General features: G+C 55.8%; 3 protein-coding genes across 8 annotated transcripts in view; 1 reads left to right on the top strand and 2 right to left on the bottom strand.

Moving 5' to 3' along the window:
• Window positions 1-3653, top strand: part of ADORA1 (adenosine A1 receptor) — a 40077-nt gene extending 36424 nt beyond the window's left edge. For all 5 annotated transcript variants that reach the window (XM_063793175.1, XM_016936232.3, XM_054657866.2 and 2 more), the window contains one exon: window positions 1510-3653. In XM_063793175.1, coding sequence (XP_063649245.1) covers window positions 1510-2149 — 640 coding nt within the window. In that variant the 3' untranslated portion in view covers window positions 2150-3653. The remainder of the gene's footprint in view (window positions 1-1509) is intronic.
• A 405-nt stretch (window positions 3654-4058) lies between these two features.
• Window positions 4059-12219, bottom strand: MYBPH (myosin binding protein H). Of its 2 annotated transcripts, none has more exons than XM_009440952.4 (11): window positions 11823-12219; window positions 11599-11733; window positions 10702-10869; window positions 8224-8312; window positions 7655-7850; window positions 7333-7472; window positions 6564-6723; window positions 5509-5645; window positions 5162-5348; window positions 4880-4930; window positions 4059-4705 (listed from the first exon to the last, which is right to left on the bottom strand). In XM_009440952.4, exons 1-10 carry the CDS (start codon window positions 12025-12027, stop codon window positions 4914-4916), a joined length of 1434 nt encoding a protein of 477 aa, XP_009439227.1. In that variant the 5' UTR covers window positions 12028-12219; the 3' UTR covers window positions 4059-4705; window positions 4880-4913. The 2 variants fall into 2 exon arrangements, with proteins under 2 accessions (XP_009439227.1, XP_514110.2); XM_514110.7 differs by having other exon boundaries at window positions 4059-4339; window positions 11823-12218.
• A 2982-nt stretch (window positions 12220-15201) lies between these two features.
• Window positions 15202-23100, bottom strand: CHI3L1 (chitinase 3 like 1). The gene is made up of 10 exons (XM_001153636.5): window positions 22878-23100; window positions 22589-22618; window positions 21458-21659; window positions 20850-20906; window positions 19917-20067; window positions 19007-19128; window positions 17433-17556; window positions 16741-16923; window positions 16032-16148; window positions 15202-15856 (listed from the first exon to the last, which is right to left on the bottom strand). The coding sequence occupies exons 1-10, from the start codon at window positions 22900-22902 to the stop codon at window positions 15716-15718; spliced, it is 1152 nt and encodes a 383-aa protein (XP_001153636.2). The 5' UTR covers window positions 22903-23100; the 3' UTR covers window positions 15202-15715.
• Between the last annotated feature and the right edge of the window lie 201 nt (window positions 23101-23301).

Raw genomic sequence — 23301 nt, 5'->3', positions numbered from 1 at the left:
TGGGCTTTGATGGATGGTGAAGGATCTAGGAGAAGCGTTGTCCGGGGCGAGACAGACTTTAAGCATCATCACCACGCAGGAGAAAGCCGCAGATTCTGCATCCCTGGGGCAGAAGGAAACAGTCGGCAGCCTCTCCCTTCACACTCCTGGGTCTCAGGAGCTGTTTACATGCTCAGGAGGGCACTCCATCCATTTCAGAAGCCGCATTGGAAAATAACAACTGGGCAAGCTGCTGCTGCTCAGCTGGCTTCTCAGCACAGAGCTGGGTGAGACCCAGCCCTTGGCACTGTCTCCAAGGCCAGTATGTGGGCAGAAGCCATGATGGCTGCTGGCTAGATTGGTTTAAAGGGAAGTAGGAACCCCTGAGATATGAAAACGCCCAACCCTTGTGGCTCACGAGCAGCCTCGTCATCCAGATGTTTCTATCTTCTTTGTGGGTCATGACCTGAAAAAAGTTAGAAAGCTCTGGCCCTTGACTCAACCTATTTCCTTTAAAGGACATATCATGATCTATAGTTGTCTTGTTTATTTTCTTGCTTTTGTGTTATCTGTCTCTTCACCCAAAATGTGAGATATGTAGAAGCAGGGATCTTTTATCTTATTCTCAGCACAGAGAGCAATGCCTAGCACAGAAAGCACTCGACAAATGCTTGCTGAATGAATGCATCCACGTATGCATGCGTAAATGTGTGAATGAATGACTGAAAGTATCTAGCATGTAGTAGATGCTCAGTGAATATCAGTTTTCTTTCCTGAGCATCATTCCCAGTGAGCTTGGGAGTGCAGAGCTGGTTCTTGAGATCAAGCCCTTAGGAGGTAAGTGCTGCACAGTGATTGGAAGGGGAAACAGGAGGTTCATATGGAGGTGGGAGATGGGGCATGGCAGGGGAGTATGGGACAAGGCCAAGGGAAGGGGGGTTGTGTGAAAGATTTTTTTAAATGACAGTTGTGTCTGCTGGCCCAAGAGAAGGGATGGTTTGTTAATCACCTGGGTGTTTCGGTCAGTGTAGACGTGTTTTAGGAAGCACGGAACAGCACTGCCACCTTCCATGTGGCCTTGGGCAGATCCTGTGATTACTTTGAACCTCAGTTTCCTCATCTGCCGATTGGGCAGTCCTCATTCTGCCGGTGACTTCCTACGCGACAAAGGCTGTCATGAAGCAATGATGAGATAACCAGTGGGGGCATGCTGAGCACATGGGAGCAATTTTTACTGTGGTCATTTCCTTGAAATTCATAAAGGAGCTCCTCTGTGATTTTCTATTATTATTTTTGTCATTAATCAGGATTTCCTCTCTCTGTAGGAGAATAAGCCAATGCATGGCAAGCACTAAATCTTAGATCCTGAAGACTCAGCCCTCGAGCAAAAGACATGCACCTCCCCACTCACTGGGCCCTGGATGGGGAGGGTGCTCCTCTTAGAGGCCCCTGGAGGCCAGGCGTGCCTCAGAGGGGCCTTTTGAGGCAGCTGGGAGGCAGATCCTCACACTCTGCCCTCCTCTCCCCCAGGTACAAGATGGTGGTGACCCCCCGGAAGGCGGCGGTGGCCATAGCCGGCTGCTGGATCCTCTCCTTCGTGGTGGGACTGACCCCTATGTTTGGCTGGAACAATCTGAGTGCGGTGGAGCGGGCCTGGGCAGCCAACGGCAGCATGGGGGAGCCCGTGATCAAGTGCGAGTTCGAGAAGGTCATCAGCATGGAGTACATGGTCTACTTCAACTTCTTTGTGTGGGTGCTGCCCCCGCTTCTCCTCATGGTCCTCATCTACCTGGAGGTCTTCTACCTAATCCGCAAGCAGCTCAACAAGAAGGTGTCGGCCTCCTCCGGCGACCCGCAGAAGTACTATGGGAAGGAGCTGAAGATCGCCAAGTCACTGGCCCTCATCCTCTTCCTCTTTGCCCTCAGCTGGCTGCCTTTGCACATCCTCAACTGCATCACCCTCTTCTGCCCGTCCTGCCACAAGCCCAGCATCCTTACCTACATTGCCATCTTCCTCACGCATGGCAACTCGGCCATGAACCCCATTGTCTATGCCTTCCGCATCCAGAAGTTCCGCGTCACCTTCCTTAAGATTTGGAATGACCATTTCCGCTGCCAGCCTGCACCTCCCATTGACGAGGATCTCCCAGAAGAGAGGCCTGATGACTAGACCCCGCCTTCCGCTCCCACCAGCCCACATCCAGTGGGGTCTCAGTCCAGTCCTCACATGCCTGCTGTCCCAGGGGTCTCCCTGAGCCTGCCCCAGCTGGGCTGTTGGCCGGGGGCATGGGGGAGGCTCTGAAGAGATACCCACAGAGTGTGGTCCCTCCACTAGGAGTTAACTACCCTACACCTCTGGGCCCTGCAGGAGGCCTGGGAGGGCAAGGGTCCTACGGAGGGACCAGGTGTCTAGAGGCAACAGTGTTCTGAGCCCCCACCTGCCTGACCATCCCATGAGCAGTCCAGCGCTTCAGGGCTGGGCAGGTCCTGGGGAGGCTGAGACTGCAGAGGAGCCACCTGGGCTGGGAGAAGGTGCTTGGGCTTCTGCAGTGAGGCAGGGGAGTCTGCTTGTCTTAGATGTTGGTGGTGCAGCCCCAGGACCAAGCTTAAGGAGAGGAGAGCATCTGCTCTGAGACGGATGGAAGGAGAGAGGTTGAGGATGCACTGGCCTGTTCTGTAGGAGAGACTGGCCAGAGGCAGCTAAGGGGCAGGAATCAAGGAGCCTCCGTTCCCACCTCTGAGGACTCTGGACCCCAGGCCATACCAGGTGCTAGGGTGCCTGCTCTCCTTGCCCTGGGCCAGCCCAGGATTGTACGTGGGAGAGGCAGAAAGGGTAGGTTCAGTAATCATTTCTGATATTTGCTGGAGTGCTGGCTCCACGCCCTGGGGAGTGAGCTTGGTGCGGTAGGTGCTGGCCTCAAACAGCCACGAGGTGGTAGCTCTGAGCCCTCCTTCTTGCCCTGAGCTTTCCGGGGAGGAGCCTGGAGTGTAATTACCTGTCATCTGGGCCACCAGCTGCACTGGCCTGCCCGTTGCCGGGCCTGGACTGTCCTAGGTGGCCCCATCTCTGCTGCTTCTGGGCCTGATGGAGAGGAGAACACTAGACATGCCAACTTGGGAGCATTCTGCCTGCCTGGGAATGGGGTGGACGAGGGAGTGTCTGTAAGGACTCAGTGTTGACTGTAGGCGCCCCTGGGGTGGGTTTAGCAGGCTGCAGCAGGCAGAGGAAAGTACCCCCCTGAGAGCATGTGGGGGAAGGCCTTGCTGTCACGTGAATCCCTCAATACCCCTAGTATCTGGCTGGGTTTTCAGGGGCTTTGGAAGCTCTGTTGCAGGTGTCTGGGGGTCTAGGACTTTAGGGATCTGGGGAAGGACCAACCCATGCCCTGCCAAGCCTGGAGCCCCTGTGTTGGGGGGCAAGGTGGGGGAGCCTGGAGCCCCTGTGTGGGAGGGCGAGGCGGGGGAGCCTGGAGCCCCTGTGTGGGAGGGCGAGGTGGGGGATCCTGGAGCCCCTGTGTCGGGGGGCGAGGGAGGGGAGGTGGCCGTCGAGTTGACCTTCTGAACATGAGTGTCAACTCCAGGACTTGCTTCCAAGCCCTTCCCTCTGTTGGAAATTGGGTGTGCCCTGGCTCCCAAGGGAGGCCCATGTGACTAATAAAAAACTGTGAACCCTGTGGAGAGCACATTGCTGGGCGCCCATCCCCACCACTGTTGAGGGCAATAAGACAGCTTCAGCAGACAGGAAGCAATGACGGGGGCCGGGAGGAGCTGCGAGAGGGGGCACATGGAGGCGTTCGAGCAAGGAGGGTTCGAGAGAGGGTGTGTCTGTTTCCATAGTTACGCACTGGGGGTAGCAAACCCTGATCAGAAAGGGAGATCCTGAAAACTCACAGGTCCAGAACACCCCCCATCCCCCTACCTCCCTGCCCCAGCCATGACATCCTGAGACCTCTCCCATTGGCATCTTCCTCTTGGTGACATATCTGGAGACCCCCTCATGGTGAAACATTCAGACACCCCCCCTCGTCGTGACACAGCGCCTCCCCCAGATGATGTCGCTCACTGGCACAGAGGCCCCGCACTGTTAACACCACGCATCTTTATTTGAGTGCTTCCCACCCAGTGTGCAACTCCGCAGGGCACTCCAATCTCTGCGCCTTCCAGCACCCCTTGAGCCAAGTTAGTCTGGCCTGGGGCCTACTAGGCCCATTCCTGAGTTCTGGACACCAGCCTCTGGGGAAGGGAGGCCAGCAGGTACCAGGGGCGGTTCCATCAGCCGTCGCTATGGAAGCGGGGGTCTTGGGCATCTCTGGAGTTTGACTGTAGGCCTGGTGGACCTGGCCCCTCAGGCCTGCAGCACCTGGAGGAGGACATGCTTCCTGAGCCCCTGGTGTGAGCAGAGCTCGGCTGCAGGCCAGAGAGGTGCAGAGTGGGGAGGGGGAGCAGCATCCTCTTCCTCACCAGGCCTCCCTCCCTCAGGTGCAATGCCCAGGTCTGAGCTCTGCCCACTGCAGTTCTAGATACTTCCGTTCCGTACTTATGCAGAGCCTCAGAACCACCAGGGGAAGGAAGGCAAGGAAAGGTTGTTATCCCCAGTTTTCGGATGAGAGAATGTGTCCAAAGAGAACACCCTTGCTGAAGATCACTCAGAGCTGGGAGTAGACTCTGGTTGTATGGCGGTCCACGGAATCACCCCCCTTCCAGGAGACACCGGCATCGCCTGGCCCTGCAACATCACTGTGAGTCTCTGGACATGCGTGCTAGTTGCCTGTGTCCACAAGTTTGTGTCCACAGAGCTGACCACCACCTTCCCTTCTCACCCCAACCCCCTGCTCCTGGCCTCCTCTCTGCTTCCGTGCTGCCCGCAGAGGTAACAGAGTGGGTGGGTCAGGCCATTTACCTGGCTCCTCATCACAGCCTCCTCCCGTGACTCTTCAGTGTGTGGCTGAGGCTGGAAGAGATGCTGCAGTTAGAGCTTGGGGGAAGTGGCGGGGAACTGGCAAAGTTCACGGTTATACACCCTCTTCTACACCTGTCCACCCTCCCGCTTGGAAAGTAATCAGCACAGCCTGACCCCAGTCTTACCACCCCTTCTCTTCGGCCTTGATTTTAAGCTGTCTGCTGCCTCTAGTCCAGTTCCAGAGAGGTGCTTACTCCTGTTCTCCCATCCTCAAACTCTCACCTTTGACCTCCAGCCGGCAGTCCACAGATGCCTCCCCCAGCACATTTATGGCCTTGCAGGTGTAGACCCCAGAGTCAAAGGGGCTGGGTTTCCGGATCTCTAGGGTGCAGACGCCTTGCTCAGAGAGGGCGCGGTATTTGGGGTTGCCCTGGATCTCCATCTTGTTTTTCATCCAGATGATCTTGGGCTGGGAGACGTGGTCAGAAGAGAGCTGGGGAGGTATGGACTGGGGCGGGGCTCTCAACAGCTATCCCCAGGCTTAGGTGTGGACGCCCGGAGGATTCCTCAGCCCTGCTGTCCCCACCTGCCCCCACCAGCCCAGGGCACAACAGGGCCTGGCCCCTCACCTTGGGTGAAGCTCGGACACTGCAGAACAACTGGGTGCTGTAGCCAGGGGTGGAGGTGTGGTCAGCCAGGGGCTGGGTGAATGAGGGGGCTTCTGAGAAGTCTCGCTCAATAAACCCTTTAGGTTTGGCAGCAATATCTGGGTTCAGGGGAGAAAGTCGGGTGCATCTGAGCTTACAGGAGTGAAGGAGACCTGTTAGGACTGACTATGATTCAAGATCTATGGATAGCAAGTCGTGGCTTATTTGCAGGAACTTGGACAATCTCAAAGAGGCAGAGAAAGCTGAGACTGTAGCTGGGTGGGTCAGGGTGATGAGTAGAGATGAGAAGGTGGAAAAACCAGAGATAAGAGCATCTTGGCAGAAGATGGATGCTAGCAACTCAGAGGTGCCACGTTTCCTTTGGGTTTGTCGTTGGAGACTTGACTGGCTTTCTTTTTTTAAACAAAAATTTCTTCCTAATTCTGTGCAGTTCAGGCTAGTGTTAAAAAAAGTTTGCCTTCTGGAACCCACACAGACTGTGGGTCGGAGAGGGCCTTGGGGCACACAAGGGACAGGGAAAAGGGCCCGGGGTTTAACATTTGACGCAAGAGGGTCAGGTGCCTGTGTGGAGACAGTAAATACTCCTATCTCTCTTGTCCATCTATGTGGTATGTATTAGGGTTGGGAGGCTTGTTTTAGCAAACTCACCCCTTTTAGCACACTACCCAGCCATGCGCAGGTCACCCTTTAGATTCCCTTCGGACACTCACTGCCTGAGACTCTGCGGCTGCTGTGATGCTGGCAGCCACACACCTCTTTGGAATAAGCACACAGCCTCCAAAGGGGCATCTTTCATTTGTGTGATTTGCTCTGATGTGTTTGTTAAAATCAGCCAACCACATTCACTACTTTGCAGCCACTCCATGTGTGTGTATGCATAGCTGTGGAGTGAGGGGACAGCAAGTGTTCCAGGGGCAGACGCCCAGGAGAAACCCAGAGAGAGGGGTGCAGAGACACGGAGGAAGAAGCAGAGACAGGGAGAGAGTTAGCACAGCCAGCTCCGGGCCCAAACCCACCTGCCTTCTGGATGTGGGCGAGCTGCTTGGTGACGGTGGCCGAGGTGCTGAGTCCACACAGGTTTTCTGAGAAGACCCGGAAGGAGTACGAGTTGCCGATGATGAGGTCAGAGATGGTGCAGGTGGTTGGGTGGTAGCGCTCCAGCACTGTGAACCATTGCTGCAGGGCCCCGGGTGTCACCCTCATTTCTCACCCCTGTCCTTACCCTCCCTGCTTACCCTGGAGCTCTTTCCTCACAGGAACTCATTCCATGCCCCCAACCTTAGGATGCTGAACCACCCAGCTTCGGGCCTCAGGGACATTGAATTGGAAGAAGGGGCCCCTGGGTCACTCAGGTGACCTCTGTAGGGTCCTCAGAGAATCCTAGAGCCTTCGTGTGCAAAGTGTGGCCCATGGATGTGCAACTTCAGCATCACCTGGAAACGTCTTAGAAATGCAGGCCCTCAGCCCCCACCCTGGACCTACTGAGTCAGACTCTGCCTCTTAGCAAGCTCCCCAGGTGACTCATGTGGACATTAAGATTTGAGAAGCATGGCTCCAGAACTTGAAAGGCTTCAGACAGCCCGGGCCAGCCCTCTTCACAGTCTTCAGGAGGCATCTGAGGTCCAGAGAGGAAGAATCTTGCTAAGGGCCTCCTAGGGAGTCAGGTTAGCAGTGGGCAGACGAGAACTCGATCCCTAGACTCGGTCCCTAGACTCAGTGGGATGGGCCTTCCCCACCACCTTGACCACTTCGTACCCCGACCCCACTTTGCCCAGCCAGCCTCACCCCTGTCTTTTTGTCTGCCTTCTGCACCATGTAGCCCAGGAGCTCTGTGTTGCCTGTGTCCTGGGGTGGCGTCCACTGAAGAGCAGCATTGCAGCCCCAGACGTCCAGGAGCCTGATGCTGCTGGGGGGTCCAGGTTTCTCTGTAGGCCCAGAGTGTGAGAGGAAGTGAGTGTGAGGGCCAGGCTGGCCACAGAGCCCCCACACCCAAAATTTGGCTCCTGCCACACTCCCTTGGCCTGCTCCCATCAGACATCAGCTCTGGGATAGGAGGTCGGGGGCTCCAGGTCCCCCGTGAGACAGCACTGTTCCCCTGGCTCCATACCAATCACCAGGATGTCAATGACTGCCTTGGCCTCCAGGTTTTCCACACGCACAGTGAGCTCGTAGCGGCCAGAGTCGGAGCGCTGGGCCGAGCGAATGAAGAGGATGGAGTCCTGGTCCCCGGTGCGCATGCTCACCCGCTGGCTGTCCAGGGCATGGCCGTTGTGGGTCCATGTGGCCTGAGGCTTAGGCTTCCCCTGGCAGGGAGGAGCCCCCAGGGTGAGTGTAGGGAGGTGCCAGAGTCCCCACACCCCCTTAACTCCAGGAGTCTCTGGAGCTGTTCTCGGGGAAGCCTGTCCCACTGGCCCTTCTCAGGAGGGGCAGCAGAGGCTGGAGCCACAGGTGCTGCCCACAGCCACATCTTCCAGGTGTCCAGCCCGCTCTGGGGGCCCACCTGCCCATCCACAGGCTGAGAATCACCAATGAGTCATGTGCATGATTGCGGAAGGATGAGGCCGTCTCGCTGGGTCTCAGCTGGACCCTTGGAGATCCTGCCATCTCCCAGGCTCCCCTTAAATGGGGGCCCTTGTTCCCACCCAGGCTGTTACCCTTGGTGGGGGTAATACCCACCTGGAAGGGGATTTGCAGGTTGACCGTCTCTCCCACCTGGCGGATGTAGGTCTGACGGAGGTGGCGGGGGACACGGATCTTGGGGGCCTCTGGATCAAAGCAAGAGTCTGGGCTTAGCAGTGCAGTGGGATGGCTGATTGGGGTTTCTGAGATGGGGCAGGGGACAGCTGGTGAGGGATGCTGGCTGGGAGGAGGGTCCTGGGTGTGCCTGGCTGCCATGGGGTCCCTCCTTGCAGGAAGGGTGAAGCTCTCACTCCTGAGGTCTAGGGGCCCAAATCCCTTAAGGGAGCAGGAGGTTTCAGGAGGTCAGCGCCTCCATGGTGTGAACTGGTAAGCATCCTGGGCACTCCCTTGGCGCCTCGACTCTGCCAGGATGGGATTTGTCCTGCAGCCCAGGCATTCCCAAGCACCAGATGGGCCCCAGCTGACTCTCTGTCTCCCCCTGCTGGGGAGCAGGTGCTGCACCTGTCAGGCTGCACTTCTAGGAAGGGGAGGCCACTGCGGTCTTCCTGCTCTAATATCCCCAGCTCTCCACAAGCCCAGGACTTTCAGAGAAGCCTTTATGAAACCCTGTTTGTCCATTCCTCTGTCTCCAGGCCCTATTGAAAGGTTTAGGATCTTTCTCTTCCCAAGTGAAGCCAGGGCGGGTATCCCCCCTTCTTCCTCTGTCACCCTCCCATAATCTGTTAGTCTCAGAGCCGGGAAGTCCTTCTTGAAGTCCTATTTCAGCTGCCTGCTATGCTAAGGAATGACATTCTGACCCTCATCTGGTCAGGGGCAACCACTGAAGCCCCTGGGCATTCTAAGGGAAGCTGCAGTGGCCACCATCCCTGTCCCCTGGGGTGGGTGCTGGGTCCATGACTGAGGCTTCTCAGCAGCAAACAGGTGGCAGCAGTTGGTTGGTGGCATGCAGGGCGGAGGAGGACGAGACAGTGAGAAGGAACACGGTGTCTCTGAGGATTAGCTGAGTGGGCACTTGGATCTGGGAGCTCAGGCATGGAATGCTCTAGGGACAGCTGCAGGGGGTCAAGAATGCTTGGCAGCTCCAGGTGGCCAAGGAGAGACAGCTGAGCAGCCAAGGATCCTGGACAGGGCCCCCACTCTGCCCTGTGATAAGCCTGGCTGTTCCCCACTTGTTCACAGCCTCCTCTCCCTCTTCTCTCCAGGAAATCCCCTTCTCTCCTGCCAGAGGAATTTGAATGGAGAAGTGGGTGCTGAGTCTGGCTGGGTCCATCAATGCTGGGCCTCAGGGGCCTCTCAGAGTCTGAGCTCCCTGGTTCCCTGGGGAAGGCCCAGCACCGTCCCAACCAAGAGGCCTTCCTGGCACCTCCAGGACTAGGGTCGACACGGCCATAATGCAGCTGCCTGGTGGGGCCACATCTCACCTAGAGCCAAAGGCTGAGAATTAGGGTTGGGAGGCTTGGGTTTTGGGTGCCACCAGAGAAGATGCTCTGCAGTGCAGTGGGACATGAGTGGTCCTGTGTAGGCATCAGACTCTGGGACTGCCAATAAAAGGCTGGGTGACCTCAAGGGATGCCCTGGGCTCCTTGGGATCTCCTTGGGCCTTGATAATCTATGAATCTAAGCTCCCTAACCCCATGGTTCCCATGTCTCTCAGGCCTCAGAGCTGAGCATTTCCTTTCGAATCCAGACTTGACCCCTCCTGTGGATCCCCTCTCCTTCTGGAGGCCTTGTCTAGAGCTACCAGAAATCATCCATCCCCTAGTGGAGGAGCAAGAAGGAAGGTGGAGAAGGCCTCAGGCCACCTGCCTGCCTGTGTCTCTCCTCACCCTGGGGGACTGTGCTGTCCCCAGAGACCTCAGATCAGACCAAATGACTCACTGTCATTAACAGACTGAAACCCGAGCAGCTCTGGGAGGGGAGCGAGGGGAGGATTGAGGCTAATGCACCTTGCAAATAGAAATATTAGCAATGGGGATGGCAGTTGGCCTGCGGGGCCCCTGTGAGGTATGCCCTCTGCAATGGAGAAGTCTTCATGGGCCTTTTGCAGACCCTCTTTTTCTTTCCACTAGGGCCATGGTGGAACAAGGGGCAAGCAGGGCCTTCTCTCTGTTTCAAGACCTTTGAGAGAATCTGGAACCCAGGCCACAGGAAATGGGCAGAAAATGAGCATTTATGGCCACTGGAGAGATTGAGATTAGATGGGAGAAAGAACAGATGGACTCTTAGCATTGAGCAGGTGACCCAGGGAACTTGACCTTTTGTTTCTGAGCCCCTTTCTCAAGGCGTGGGGGCTGGACCACTCAGGGAAACGGCTTCTTAGACCTCCAGAGGCCCCTTACTGCTGAGGAACCTGGAACTTTCTTAAGGCAAGATGGTGATAGCGTGTGGCTTGTGCATGTGAGCGTGGGACGGGGGAAATGACTGCCTGGTTCCCTCTACCTGCTGGCCTCAGTTTCTCCATTAGATAAGGTGTTTGGGAAGGGCTGGGGAGCTGAAGGCCAGGATGGGCTTTACCAGTGTTCTCTCGGATGTGGATGGGCTGGTCCAGCATGGCCGGCGGGCCAGCCCCTGCAGAACTCACTGCAGACACACGCAGGAGGAACTTGTCTCCCAGAGCCAGGTTCCGCACAGTCTGCTGGGTCACCATCATGGGCCGGGCACTCGCAGGCACCCACTCCGAGCCTGAGGGGATGGAGAGAGTGTGAGGTCTTTGCAATGTGGCCACAGGCGCCCCTCTCCATGGGGCTTCTTTTCCTGCTGGTGATCTGGGGAAATCAGCCTCCCTCTCTGGGCCTCATTTTCCCCTTGTTTGCCTTCCCTGACTTCATGTCAAATGGCATCAAAGACACCTGATGTTAGAGCCCTGAAACTGTGGCCAGAGATGAGGTTGTTGAAGCCCAGAGAGGGTTGGACACATTTGCAAAGTCACACAGCAAGGTAGGGGCAGAGGCAGAGGCCAGGCTGGACTTGGGCCATGGAGGGGGACAGTGGCAGCAGGGATGTGGCCCCCACACCCCCACCCCATTCCCGCTTTCTCCTCACTGTCTCTTACGCTAACATTCCCCTCTCCAGCTCCTCCCTCTCCACTTCCTACAGTTCGGGGTCCTCTGAGACTTAGCACTTCCTTCCCTTCTTACCAAAGGAGAACCCAGTGTCCCCTTACCCTTCCCTTACTCAGAAGCTCCTTGGAGCTGAGGACAAGGGAGCCCCTCAACCCACCCACCTACCCTTTCTTGCTCTCCTGCTGGTGGAGCAAGAAAGGGCATGTGGGTGGGTTGAGGAGCCCACTGCTCGCATCCCCTCCTTCTGTATCTCTCCCAGACTGACCAACCACAGGGCCTGTGCACTTGTCCCTGCAGCCCTCCATGACAACTTCCCCTGGGTGTATGCAAGACTTAGCCCAGCACTCACCTCCCTCTCTGCAGAGCTCCAGCACATAGCCCTGGAGGCCCAGCCTCCCCAGCCTCTCTGGGGGCTCCCAGCTCACAGTCACAGAGCTGCTGCTCACATCCTCCAGGGTCAGCAGCAGTGGGGCACTGGGGACATCTGGGGAGATGAAGAGGTTCATGGCCAAGAGCTCCCCTCCACCCGTGACATGCCTGCCTCCCTCCTCCCCCTGCCCCACCTTCAGTCACCTTCACTTGGGGGTGCAGGCTTAGTGGCTGTGGAGGCTGTAGGGGCCTGTGGGGCAGGGGCCTGCGGCTTGGGCACCTGCTCTTCTCTGGTGGACTCTGATACTGCCACTTCTCCGGGAGGCTCTGCTGTGGGCACCTTGGCAAATTCAGATGCGGTCTCCTCTGGACTGCAGGCAGGGCCCTCGGAGGCGTTTTTTTCCATCATTGCTGGACTGGCTGGGGGGCCAGGCTGGAGTGTGCAGGGGTCAGCCGTTGGGGGGCCTGGGCCTCTAGGGTGCCTGGGACACCTAGGTCCAGGCTTATATAGTCAGGGGCTGCCCCACCCCCAGCAAACGATTCCCAGCTGTGGGGTCAGGTCAGGCAGGAGGACTGGAGGGTGGAGAGGCGCCCAGGCCAGGAATAGCTCTGGGGGAGGAACCACAAGGGCCCCTTGAGGAGTCACTCCCTCATCCATCACCCCGACTGGCCTTCAACAGCCAGGGTGCTGGTGCCCAGCTAGGGGAGGGCGCAGATGGGTGAGATGGGACATCGAGCAGGCCGTGTGCCAGGTGTCAGGGCAATAGGAGGAAGAACTTCTATCTGGAGAATGAGCCCAGCTCAGGCTCTGTGTGTCTGGCGTCTACAGGGCCACTTGTTCCCAGAGCTTCTCAGACTGGGTGCTGGGGCCCTGACAGTTTGGGACAATCTTCCTTGTGAGCGCTCCCAGCTTTGCCTCTGGGGTCCACATTCCCTGGGCTCCCACAGTTCCCAGGGACTCTCGCCTGTGCTGTATGAGGCTGAGGGCCCTAGCGAGGGAGGGAATTGAGATGCTGAGGGTGGAGCTGCTCAGAGGATGGTCCTCCAGCATTGGAACCCCAGGAAGGGGCACTAAGTCTCCTGGCTCCTCTCTCAGTTGGGCGGCTGGTAAGGAGCTGGTCTCTCCTGATGCCTGCTGTGGGCCTCAGTTTTCCACCTGTTACAGAGAACCCCTCGCCCTTCGGGATGGGGTACAGTCATAGGCAGATCTGGAAGATGCCCTAGTGGAGGAGAGCACTCTGAAGCTTCTAGACTCTTCCAAGCAGGCTGTGGGCATGGGCTTTCTCAGTGTGCCAAAGGAGGCAGATATGGCCAGATTTCTAGTCATTGATTCATTTGTTCAATAAAATGTTAAGACTGGGAATCACTGGAAAGCCAGAAAATGCCATGTGTCAGGAAGGAGGGAGAACATTAAGAACTTTTATTGCTGGTATTGGAGCAGTCACTCTGGAAAATGTGAGAGTTTTACTAGTGCCTAGTAAAATGGATGAGGTGCCTACTCCGTGACCCAGCCGTGCCGCTCATATAACACCCACACATGCCCCAGGAGACATGGAGAAGAAGGTTCATGGCAATGTTATTTGTAATTGTTGAAATGTGGGGGAAAACAGCTGTCCCTCAACAGTGGGATGGATAAATAACTGTGGAGTGTTTATGCAACTGTAAAGCAAAATATGGGGTCAAATGAGCAACTTCAGCTACTCACAGACCCAGTGATGAGCAGAAGAGCAAGGCACACAGAAATGGTGCGTCTCATCTGTCTCATCTACATTAAATCCAAATGCAGTCAACACCAGGCTCTCTTCTTCAAGGTGCATCCGTAGGCGGTAAGGCCAGAAAGGAAGACGAGGCCAGTACAAAAGTTAGGATGGCGATTGCCTCTAGGTGGAGGAACAGGGATATATGTGATCGTGATGGCTGCAGGGGTGCTAATGAGGTTTCCTTTCCTGACCTGGGTGGTGGTTACACAGGTTCTTACTACATAGTTATTCTTCAAATTAAACAAATACATTTATGCACTCTTTAGCATGTAAGATGTGCTCACAATTTAAAAATAAGTAAAAGTGATTTATTCAGGGCCCTCAGCAGCATGCATGCTCTTCCCTTTCCTGGGGACTGGGGACACCAGGGTGTGGCTGCCTCTCAACCCTGCTGTCTCTGCTGGGGAGTGGCAGTGCAGGGCCTGGGAGCCTCTGGATCTGGCCCTCCCTGGATGCCCTCGCCCTCTGCTAGGTGACTCCACGTCTCGCCAGGCAGGGAGTGGGTCCTGGAGACCCAATCTCCATCCTTGGCCTCTGACTCTGCAGCTATAAGTGAATGTGACTAACCCCACAGGACACTGAGTCAGCCCTGGAGAGCCTGTCCCAGGCTGGGGGAAGGGTGGCGCCAGGGGAGGGCAGTTGGCTGCCCACAAGGGCTTGCAGCCCTGGGGTTTCAAAGATGCCTGTGTGGTGGGGTGGGCAGTGGCAGGGATTAGGGAATACTTGGCACCACCAGCCAGAGGTGAAATGCTGGGTACCCCCTCCCCACACCCCACTCCACGCCTTGCCGAGTCCTTGTTTTCTTCGCCTTCAGCAGGGCTGTGACCTTGGGATCAGTGCATCTGCCCAGCTCCAGCTGGTTCAGATTTCAGATATTTCCTCCTTCCCTCCACTTCAAACCGGAGTCACAAACCATCAGGCCAATTTGTGATTATCCTAAGTCACAGATAATCCAAACATCAGAGAATCCACAAATCAATTCTCTTTAGTTCTGGGGTGAGTATCTGGAGCCTTTTTGGATAAAGGCATTCCTGGGGCCCTGGGAATTCAACAGAAGCCTGATGAGAGCATCTCCACCTCATAAAGGCTGAAAATCTGTCTATTCTTCTGAGTCACCCCATCACATCCTCCCGACCTCCTATCTCAGGCCAGCTTGAGCAGAGGTACTTTGATCTCTGAATGGGTGGAGGGATGAGTGTTAGGGGAGGGGTGAACAGAACGAAGGGCTAAGCCCAGCACTAGGACTGTTGACAGATTTCAGCCCAGCCATGGAATGGGTTGCTTCCAAGGTAATCAGCTGCCCCTCACTGGGAGGCTGGAGGGCCATCTCTCAAGCACTCTGCAGGGACTCCAGTCCCGAGAGGCAGGAAGGGTGCATGAGATGACATCTGCATTTCCTGCTGGCCCTGAGGGTCCAGGGTTCAGGGCTTTCTAACCTGGTCCTGTGATGAGCTCCCACCACCTTCCCGTGGATCAGAAGAGATGGAGTGTTGGGATGAAAAGCCTTCTTTCCCAGGGCCTGCTAGCCTTCAGGAAACAGAAAACGTTTCTTTCAACAGGGAATTTAATTTAGAAATCTGGATGGCAATGACTTTAATATTTGGAAGGCCATCAGCCATGCTTGGGTTAAGTCCAAGGCAGGTGAATCTGAGGACTCTGGCCTCCCACTGGGGCTCTCTGCGGCTAGGCAGAGGACATGGTGGCCTCATCTCTGCAAGCTCAGGGGTCCCAAGGCTCAGAGGAAGGAACCCAGAAGAGATGGGGGAGGTGAGTCCAGTGGGTCTAGTGGGCGCTCAAAGATAGACCAAAGCAAAGCGCCAACACACTGTTAAGCTCTTGTACTTTATTGAGCAGCTGTGGAATTAGGAAGGGGAAGTAGGATAGGGGACACAATTACGTTCCTAAGTGAAGGTTTCAAGCTGGGCTTTGCAGAGGGTATAATTAGTATGGTCACTGTGTCTTGTAGGATGTTTGGCTACTTAGTGATAGAGCTTGCCAAAATGGTGTCCTTTGATAAGGAGGGCTGGGGGGCAGGGAGTTGAAGAAATTCCCTTGCCAGGCTTGGGGGTCTGTAAACATTTCCATTAATCAACAAGTGTGTACTAATCCCGAGTCTTACATTGCGATGCCTCACTATCCCCACAGCCCCATCCCTACCTCTTTGCCCACCAGGGCTGAGCTCAAATCTGTGTGTTGTGGACCTCTGCATAGGCTCCAAGGGAGGGAGACTGAGGCTCAGCCTGGGACTCAGCAGGGCAGGTGATCAGGCTCCCGGCCAGCCGGAGCCAGAGGGGGACGGGGCATCCTTGGCCCCCGTGCTGTGTGCAGAACAGAGGGCTACGTTGCAGCGAGTGCATCCTTGATGGCATTGGTGAGAGGGAAGCGCAGATCCTGGCCGCAGAAGGAGCCCTGGAAGTCATCCAGGTCCAGGGCCCATACCATGGCGCCCGCCAGCTGCCTGTCCTTCAGGTACTGCACCTGGCAGGGGAGGCCCAGAGGAGCAGGGCTGGGTTCCCTGACCCAGAGTGTGTACAGGGCACATGTGTTCTATGAGCCCAGCCCAGCCCTCAGTGCAAGGGACAGGAATCTGGCTGCTGGGAGCGGGGCCTCCTTCTTTCTCTTTGTCCTGAGGTGTGGCCTTGGGGAAACCTACCTTGCTTTTGACGCTTTCCTGGTCGTCGTATCCTACCCACTGGTTGCCCTTGGTGGCATAGGGGACCTGCTGGCCGAGGATTCTATGGACTGTGGCTCCGCGGAGGAAGTCACAGATCTGAGCAGATAACAGGGAAAAGGCAGTGTGGGGAGTCCTGCCGAGACCTTGCAGGTCACCAGGAGACGCCACTCTCCAAATCTCTTTTAGCTCCTGCTCCATCCTGCAGCCTCACTCTCTCCAGGGTCTGCAGGCTGCATGCATCACACAAGTTTATACAAACCAGAGGCAAATGTCCCAGAGATGGTGGCTGCCTTGGCCCTGCTTAGCTTCTTCCATTTAAACAGAGATGTGAGGCCTGCTGGTTGACACTGAGGACAGGCCCAAGGCCACACAGAGTAGCAGAGGCTAGCGTGAAACAAAAAATCTGCCTCTTGACCTCTGCTCTTTCCTGGGCTGGAAGGAAGACCTCAGCCCCATAGCCAGAGGGATATCCCAGGGGCCTAGTGGTGCAGGCCCATGTGCCTGTACCTGCTGGAGACTTTCAGCAACAAATGTCCTAACCTCTCCCTTCCACTTCCTCAGGCATGCTGGGGCAACCGGACATTTTCTTTATTCCCAAAGGAGAAAAAGCAAGAACGTGGTGGGGAATCACCTTCCCCAGGGCTGTTGGTGGTGTGGGGGAATCCTACCTTCTCCCCAACTCCATTACCTCATAGTAGGCAAGGGTCCCTGCCTCCTTGGTGAACCGGCCTGGAATTCCCGGTCCTGAGATTGGGGCTCCAACACCAGTCTCAGAAGAAGCCAGAGTGAAGCTCCTCCCGAAGGTGGGGATGCCCATCACCAGCTTACTGGCAGGAGCCCCCAGCCTCAACATGTACCCCACAGCATAGTCCTGGGTGGGGTAGGGTGGGAACAACGTGAGCAGTTAGTGCGCAGGTGCGGAAGGTTGAGCAATTAATACTGCTGCCTTAGCAGGGGTTATTGGTGTATGGTGCACTGGGGATTCCCCTGTCCCTCCGGGAACTGATCATGTCACTTTAAAGTGAATTTTACAGTTTCATTCTTGAAAAAAATCCTTTGAGCCATAGGAAGGGGCTATTATTATTTGACAGATGCAGAAATCAGGTGGTTGGCTCTGAGGGCACAATGACTCCTACCTCCTCGGCTCCCAGCCTCTCCCCATTTGGCCCCCTGCCCTCACTCCATTTACCCTGCAGATCACCTTCCCAGAGCAACGGAGCATGCCCAGACTTTGGGCCTCAGTTTCCTTATCTGTGGAATGGGCCTCATAACCCCCCTCTTGCAGGACTGTACTGAGGACTAGAGAGATTGGTGTGTGAGCACTGGCAGATGGCAGGTCTTGCGGCCCCCTCCTGGCCCTCCCTCCTTCTGAGAACTCACAGTGTTGCTGAATCTGTCAGGACTTGCATCCTCCTGACCTCGGAACAGGGGACTGTGATGGCCTGTGGTCCCACGCCAGGCTCCATGAAAATCGTAGGTCATGATGCTAATGAAATCCAGGTGTCTGAGGAGGAAGGGGATGGAGGGTGAGGCAGGAAATTATTAATAGAAAAGCTTTAGGCCGGGCGTGGTGGCTCATACCTGGAATCCCAGCACTTTGGGAGGCCGAGGCGGGTGGATCATGAGGTCAGGAGTTCAAGACCAGCCTGGCCAAGATGGTGAAACCCCGTCTCTACTCTAACTATGAAAATTAGCCAGGCATGGTGGCAGGCACCTGTAATCCCAGCTACTCGGGAGGCTGAGGCAGGAGAATCGCTTGAACCCGGGCGGCAGAGGTTGTGCCACTTGCACTCCAGCCTGGGCAACAGAGTGAGATTGTGTCTCAAAAAAAAAAAAAAAAAAGAAAGAAAAGCTTTTGGGCTCCCGTTTAAGGCTCCAGCAGGATGTGAACGAGGGAAGCAGACAGCAGCCAGACAGGCCACTAGCCTGAACCCCAGCAGTCCCCAGTGACCTCGGTCCCCATTGCTGGCACACCTCCCTGTGCCACTCCAGGGCACGGGCTCAGGGCCCACAAGGGTACTTCAGTCAAGAATGGGTCTTCTGTTATGCCCAGCACACATTTGGGAGCTGGCCTACATCCCACCTTACCCCCACCACTTCTGCCAGGCTTATCTTAGTGAAAGCAGATTAAAAGTAGCATCAACAGACAGCCTGGCGGGGAAAGAGCAGGACCAAAGGATGACTTGAACCTAAGATGACTGGGGTGGGAGGAGGTTTTGCACACCCGCACGGGTGAGCCCACTGGGGGTGGATTGCATGAATACGGATATGTGGGGCAAATGGTTGACAGCCACCTGTTTCCCACCCTCTAAAGAATCCATTTAATTAAGCACTGAGTTTACACGTCCCTGGGATCCTAAAGAAAGCTCTGAAGTCATTTTGAAGAGTCTTTGTTCCTTACTCCTGGGTTTCCCGAGACCCATGGCTCTGCTCTCAGGAGAGATGAGGCTGCTTGGCTGTTCCTTGTTCCTCACAGGCATGAGGGGTGGGGTGAGGATGAGGCGTGGGGCCAACAGGAAAGGGGGAGGCCTGTGTGTATGAGAGAGCCTTGAGGACTCCCCAGCACTCTAGAAAGAGGCTGCTGTGCGGCCTCTCCAGGGCCCAGCACTCTGCTCTGCCTGGTGTGGAGAAAATACTCTGCAATAGCTGGAGGGTTTGAATAGCTTTTTCCACTTCCCTTTCCAAAATACTTTCATAGCAGCTCTCTCAACTGCTCAGCAACAGCCCAAGTGAAAAAGGAAAGGCAAGGATTGTTATGCCTCATTTGACAGATGGGGAAACTGAGGCACAGGGCAGGGAAGTGACTTGCTCAAGGTCACACATCAAGGCTTTGGAAGAACTGGGACTCGAAGCCCAGTGTCCTCAGTCTACATGGAGTGCTAGGGCTGGGGGTGGCGGGGAAACAGGAGTGTTGGCAGAGGTTCTGGGGAGGCTGCCTGGGGCAGGAGACTCACTGGGATATCTTGGCAATGTCATAGCTGCTGTCAATGGTGACCTTCCCCGCAGACAGTGCTGCACTGAGCAGGAGCTGCTTTTTCCCTGGCTGGGCTTCCTTTATAAATTCGGCCTTCATTTCCTAGATGGGAGACAGGCAGGTGAGAGAAAGGGTCCCAAGTGGCATGAGAGGTAGACTCATCGAGGGCGGACTAGGTCTCTGCGCAACCCATTTGCTGTACTCCCCAACCTGCCTGGGGCCTAGTGGAAGTGATAAAGTGGCTCATCAGTGGTCCCATCCTCAAGTCACCCATCCTTTTCCTAAAAAACTGACTAATCTTCTCCCCAAACCCATGCACACCCATCAGCACTCAATTACTCCCTGTCCTGGAGGGAGCATCGGGACAGTGGTGACCCCTATTGGCCCGCAGATGACTTTGGGAGACATTTGCCTTTCAGTCTGTGCTTTGTTCTAGCTGGTACATGAAATCCCAAAGTTAAAGTGATTTCTGTTGGTATTGTGAACAATTTGTTTAGACTCTCCTTCTGCCCCTGGTAACTGGAGATGCTTAGGCTGCCCCCAGGCAGAGCTGAGAGCTGCTGGACACAGTGCATGCTGGGTATGGGTGGCATCAGTATGGGATCGAAGGGTGGGCAATGGGCATTGCACTAAGTGGGTAGTGATAAGTGGGTGCTCTGCTCAGTCACAACCTTCCACCTCTTAGAACCCCACTCCCACCTCCCACCATGGTCACAAGAAGCCTTCCTTGCTATGTGAGATCTTCAGGGCACAGGGTCCCAGGACACTGCCCCGAGGCTGAAGTCCCTTTTTACCTGTCCTCAGGAGGACAGCAGCTGACGCTGGCTTCTAGCCCACCCTATTCCCTCATGCCTGCCCACCTCCCTCCCTGTCCCTGACCTGACCAGCACCTTGATTAGGGTGGTAAAATGCTGTTTGTCTCTCCGTCCAGGGTAGAGCCAGGCAAGGTCCAGTCCATCAAAGCCATGGGTGCGCAGAAATGGCGGTACTGACTTGATGAAAGTCCGGCGACTCTGGGTGTTGGAGGCTATCTTGGAAAATCTAGGACCAAAATCAGCCCTGTAGCATGCTCAGCACTGATATGCTAGGTGCCTTGGGCCTCTGGTGGGGTTTCCAGGACCTGCAGAGCTGGGATCCTGAGGCCACACAGCTCTGGGAGGGCATGATTGGGACAGGGGTCGCCTCCAGGCATGCATGTGCCTTAGAGCCAGGCATTCCAGGTTTCCAAGTCTGGCTCTATCACTTACTAGCCAGCCACTGTGAAAGGTTATAACCTGAGTCTCAGTTTCATCATCTGTAAAATGGGGACAAATATAACAGCTCACCATGCTGTTGTGAGGACAACATGGGATCATGGGGAGACAGGGTGCTGGACACAGAAAGAGCACCCAGCACATGGGTGCCAACGATGGCCATAACCACCCCCATTTCAAGCCCTGCTCCAACCCCACCTAAGCCAAAGACTCCTCCCAGGGTCTCCCCACTTCTCAATTTCCCCATTGGTTTCCATCTCTCTCTTTCCAGCCCTAATGGCGGTAGCCCCAGAAGTCCCATATTTTCGGGCCTGTGAGGTAGTAAATAGAGCATCGGCAGGGAATTGGGAGATCCACTGTTAACTTGCTGTGTGACTCTTGGCAAGTCCTGCTCTCTCTGGGCTCTGCTTTCTTTGCTACACATCAGGCAGGCCCCTGACAAACAGGTAGGCCTTGTACCTATCTAGTCTGGAGCCCCTGGAACATCCATACAGTGGATGGGGGAGACCCAAGCTCCTCACTCCTATGCCATCATCCTCTGCCGTCCTGCCCCTGGGGAGAGGCTCCTACCTTTGAGACCCAAAGTTCCATCCTCCGACAGACAAGAGAGTCTTCAGGTTGGGGTTCCTGTGGAGCACAGGGAGGTGGGGAGGGCAAGAGTGGAATGACATTTTCATGACACTGGGTGGCCCCATGTCTGAGAGGCCATAGAAGGTTTCCTGCTTTGGGTGAGAGGCTGGGTTAGGCCGCTGATGTCCTCCCATAGGACATCATGGGAATCCCATAGAGATTCATAGTGGTGGATCTCTGAGGGGTCACAGGCTTCATGGGAGTTACTCTGAGGTCTGCTGCCCATTTTTGTTTTCCCCAGGGGAGAAGACAGAGTATGGCAAAGTAGAGTCTTGCTCATTTTCCATGCTCCCTGGAGAGCACGTTAGGGGCAGGAGAGGGTTCCCCTCTCCCAGAGGGGCTCAGCTGCGCTTCCGTCTACAGTCTCTCATCACCCCAAATATTGCCCAGCACCTACAGTCATCCCCTCCACCCATTTAAGCCAAGCCACTCTAATTCTCCAAACATAGGTGAGCAGGGTGGGGCCTCGCCCTTCCTCCTGGGTGGGGTTGCCCTGCCCTGGGACCAGCCCAGCTGGTCCCTCCTCTCCTGGCCAGCCCTGGCCCAACCTGTTCTTGAGTGTGTTGAGCATGCCGTAGAGCGTCACATCATTCCACTCCCAGGTGTCGATGTGATCGTTGCTTATATTGGCAAAGCTGTAGATGATGTGGGTACAGAGGAAGCGGTCAATGGCATCTGGGAAGCAGCTCCCATCGCCTTCCCGGTACTGGGACCAGCTGGTGTAGTAGCAGACCAGTTTGTATGCAGAGCCTGAAGGAGAAGTCTGGGGTGGGGCCCGGGCCAGGATTCGGCAAGAGACCTCAGGCTGAGCCCAGAGCTGAGCACCAATGGGGTGTGGGGGTGGGTAGGGAGGAGTAGGGTGCAGATTGTGAGCAAAGTCAGAATTCTTAAATGAAAGGAGCTGGTTCAGGTCCCCTTGCCTCTGGGGAGTTCCCTGACTGGTGAAAATAAGGCCTATTCTGAAAATGCTTAGAAAAGATCAAATGCAGGGGATGAATACGCTACAGGCACTGTGTGGGGGAAGGGTAGGAGCTGGGGAAGAAGGGTGAAATGGGACTTGGTGCCAGCACAGCAGGCTTCCTGGAAGCAGTGGCTTTGTGGGAGGGGAAGGCCCAAGATAGCCTGTGTCACAGATGGCCCTGGCTTTCAGGCTGGCACCTTTAGTGACCTGCAGTGAGGTCCTTCATCCATGAGGGACTCTGGCCCACCTTTCTCTGCCTCCTGGGGAGAGTGCCTCTAACTTGTAACCCACCCGGAATGGCAGTCCTGTGCTCCCTCGGCATGTCCCCCAAGCTGGGGCACAATATCACAATGGAGCAGGAAGTCCTTCCTCGCCTCTAATTCTGTTTCTCCTGCTGCAAACAATGTGGGCATCACTCATCCAAGCAGCTACTGGGCAACTGTACTAGCGGCTCCCAGGAGCTGTTAGTCAAAGCCTTCACTGAACCAGGACCTTTTAAAGTTTCTTATTTTGAGAATTTTCACATATACCAAAGAGTATAGTAAAATAAACATCCATATACTCCTCACTCCGGTTTAGCAAATGTGAATATTTCCAAGTCATTGGAAGCACAGAAGAACCTGGCAAAGTGTTCCCTTGGAGCTAAGACCTCCTCCACACCTGCCCTGTGCCCTCGCCACGCCTCTGGACTTAAAGTGGAGGTGGAGGGATTACTCACAGCACTGGAGTAGCACCAGGACCACAAAGCCTGAAGAGAAATCCAGGATGAGACCCCTGCAAGTGCATCCTGCCCTTCCGCCCTGCTCCCTCCCCCAAGCAACTGAGACCACCCCCCCTGCCCCCCCCCCCCCCCCCCCCGTTGCAGCCTCAGTCCCTCCCCTGGCTCTGCTTCCCCTCCCCCTCTGCCCACTCCCTTAGTCCCTCACCCAGCAGGCAGATGGCTCTGCGGGCTGTCTGGGCCTGAAAACCCACAACTCTGATGGATTGACCTTGGCTAGCCCAGATACCTGTTTGAGCCGCCTTCACACCCATTCTGGCTGCAGTAGAGCAGGGCAGGGTGTGGCCTCTTCCCTTGCCCACGGCTCCTGGTGCCAGCTACCTAGACAGGGCCTCTTCCCCAGGCCCTGTACTTCCTTTATATACCTGTCCCACTCCACTCCCCCACGCGGCAAACCAGCCCTTTTATGGGAACTGAGCTATGTGTCAATGAAGGAATCACGAGGCTGGCAAGTGGAGGCGGGGGAGTACTATGGATTACCAGAGGAGGGTTGAGAAACCGCAGAGTTTTGAAAACTTTGGGTCAGGTCTTCATGAGGCACCTGCCAGCAGAAGAGCCACTAGGGTAATGATGGGGGGCTTCCGGAGATGTGACTCAGCCGCATTTCCCAGCCTTCCTCCCACTCCTGCACCCTACCACTGGCCTTTCTTGCC

The sequence above is a fragment of the Pan troglodytes genome, chromosome 1, assembly GCF_028858775.2.
Source record: "Pan troglodytes isolate AG18354 chromosome 1, NHGRI_mPanTro3-v2.0_pri, whole genome shotgun sequence".
In the NCBI taxonomy this organism is placed as follows: Eukaryota; Metazoa; Chordata; class Mammalia; order Primates; family Hominidae; genus Pan; species Pan troglodytes.
This window is presented reverse-complemented; position numbering and strand designations above follow the sequence as displayed.

What these genes read in the sequence shown, in the direction of transcription:
- CHI3L1 (XM_001153636.5), bottom strand. Translation starts at nt 22,902, where the DNA reads ATGGGTGTGAAGGCGGCTCAAACAG. An exon ending in TGTGAAGGCGGCTCAAACAG is followed by an intron (nt 22,619 to 22,877) that starts GTATCTGGGCTA and finishes ATTTCTCTTCAG; the next exon opens with GCTTTGTGGTCCTGGTGCTA. An exon ending in CCTGGTGCTACTCCAGTGCT is followed by an intron (nt 21,660 to 22,588) that starts GTGAGTAATCCC and finishes CTTCTCCTTCAG; the next exon opens with GCTCTGCATACAAACTGGTC.
- MYBPH (XM_009440952.4), bottom strand. Translation starts at nt 12,027, where the DNA reads ATGATGGAAAAAAACGCCTCCGAGGGCCCTGCCTGCAGTCCAGAGGAG. An exon ending in GCCTGCACCCCCAAGTGAAG is followed by an intron (nt 11,734 to 11,822) that starts GTGACTGAAGGT and finishes TCATCTCCCCAG; the next exon opens with ATGTCCCCAGTGCCCCACTG. An exon ending in AGGCAGACAAAAAGACAGGG is followed by an intron (nt 6,724 to 7,332) that starts GTGAGGCTGGCT and finishes GGGGCCCTGCAG; the next exon opens with CAATGGTTCACAGTGCTGGA.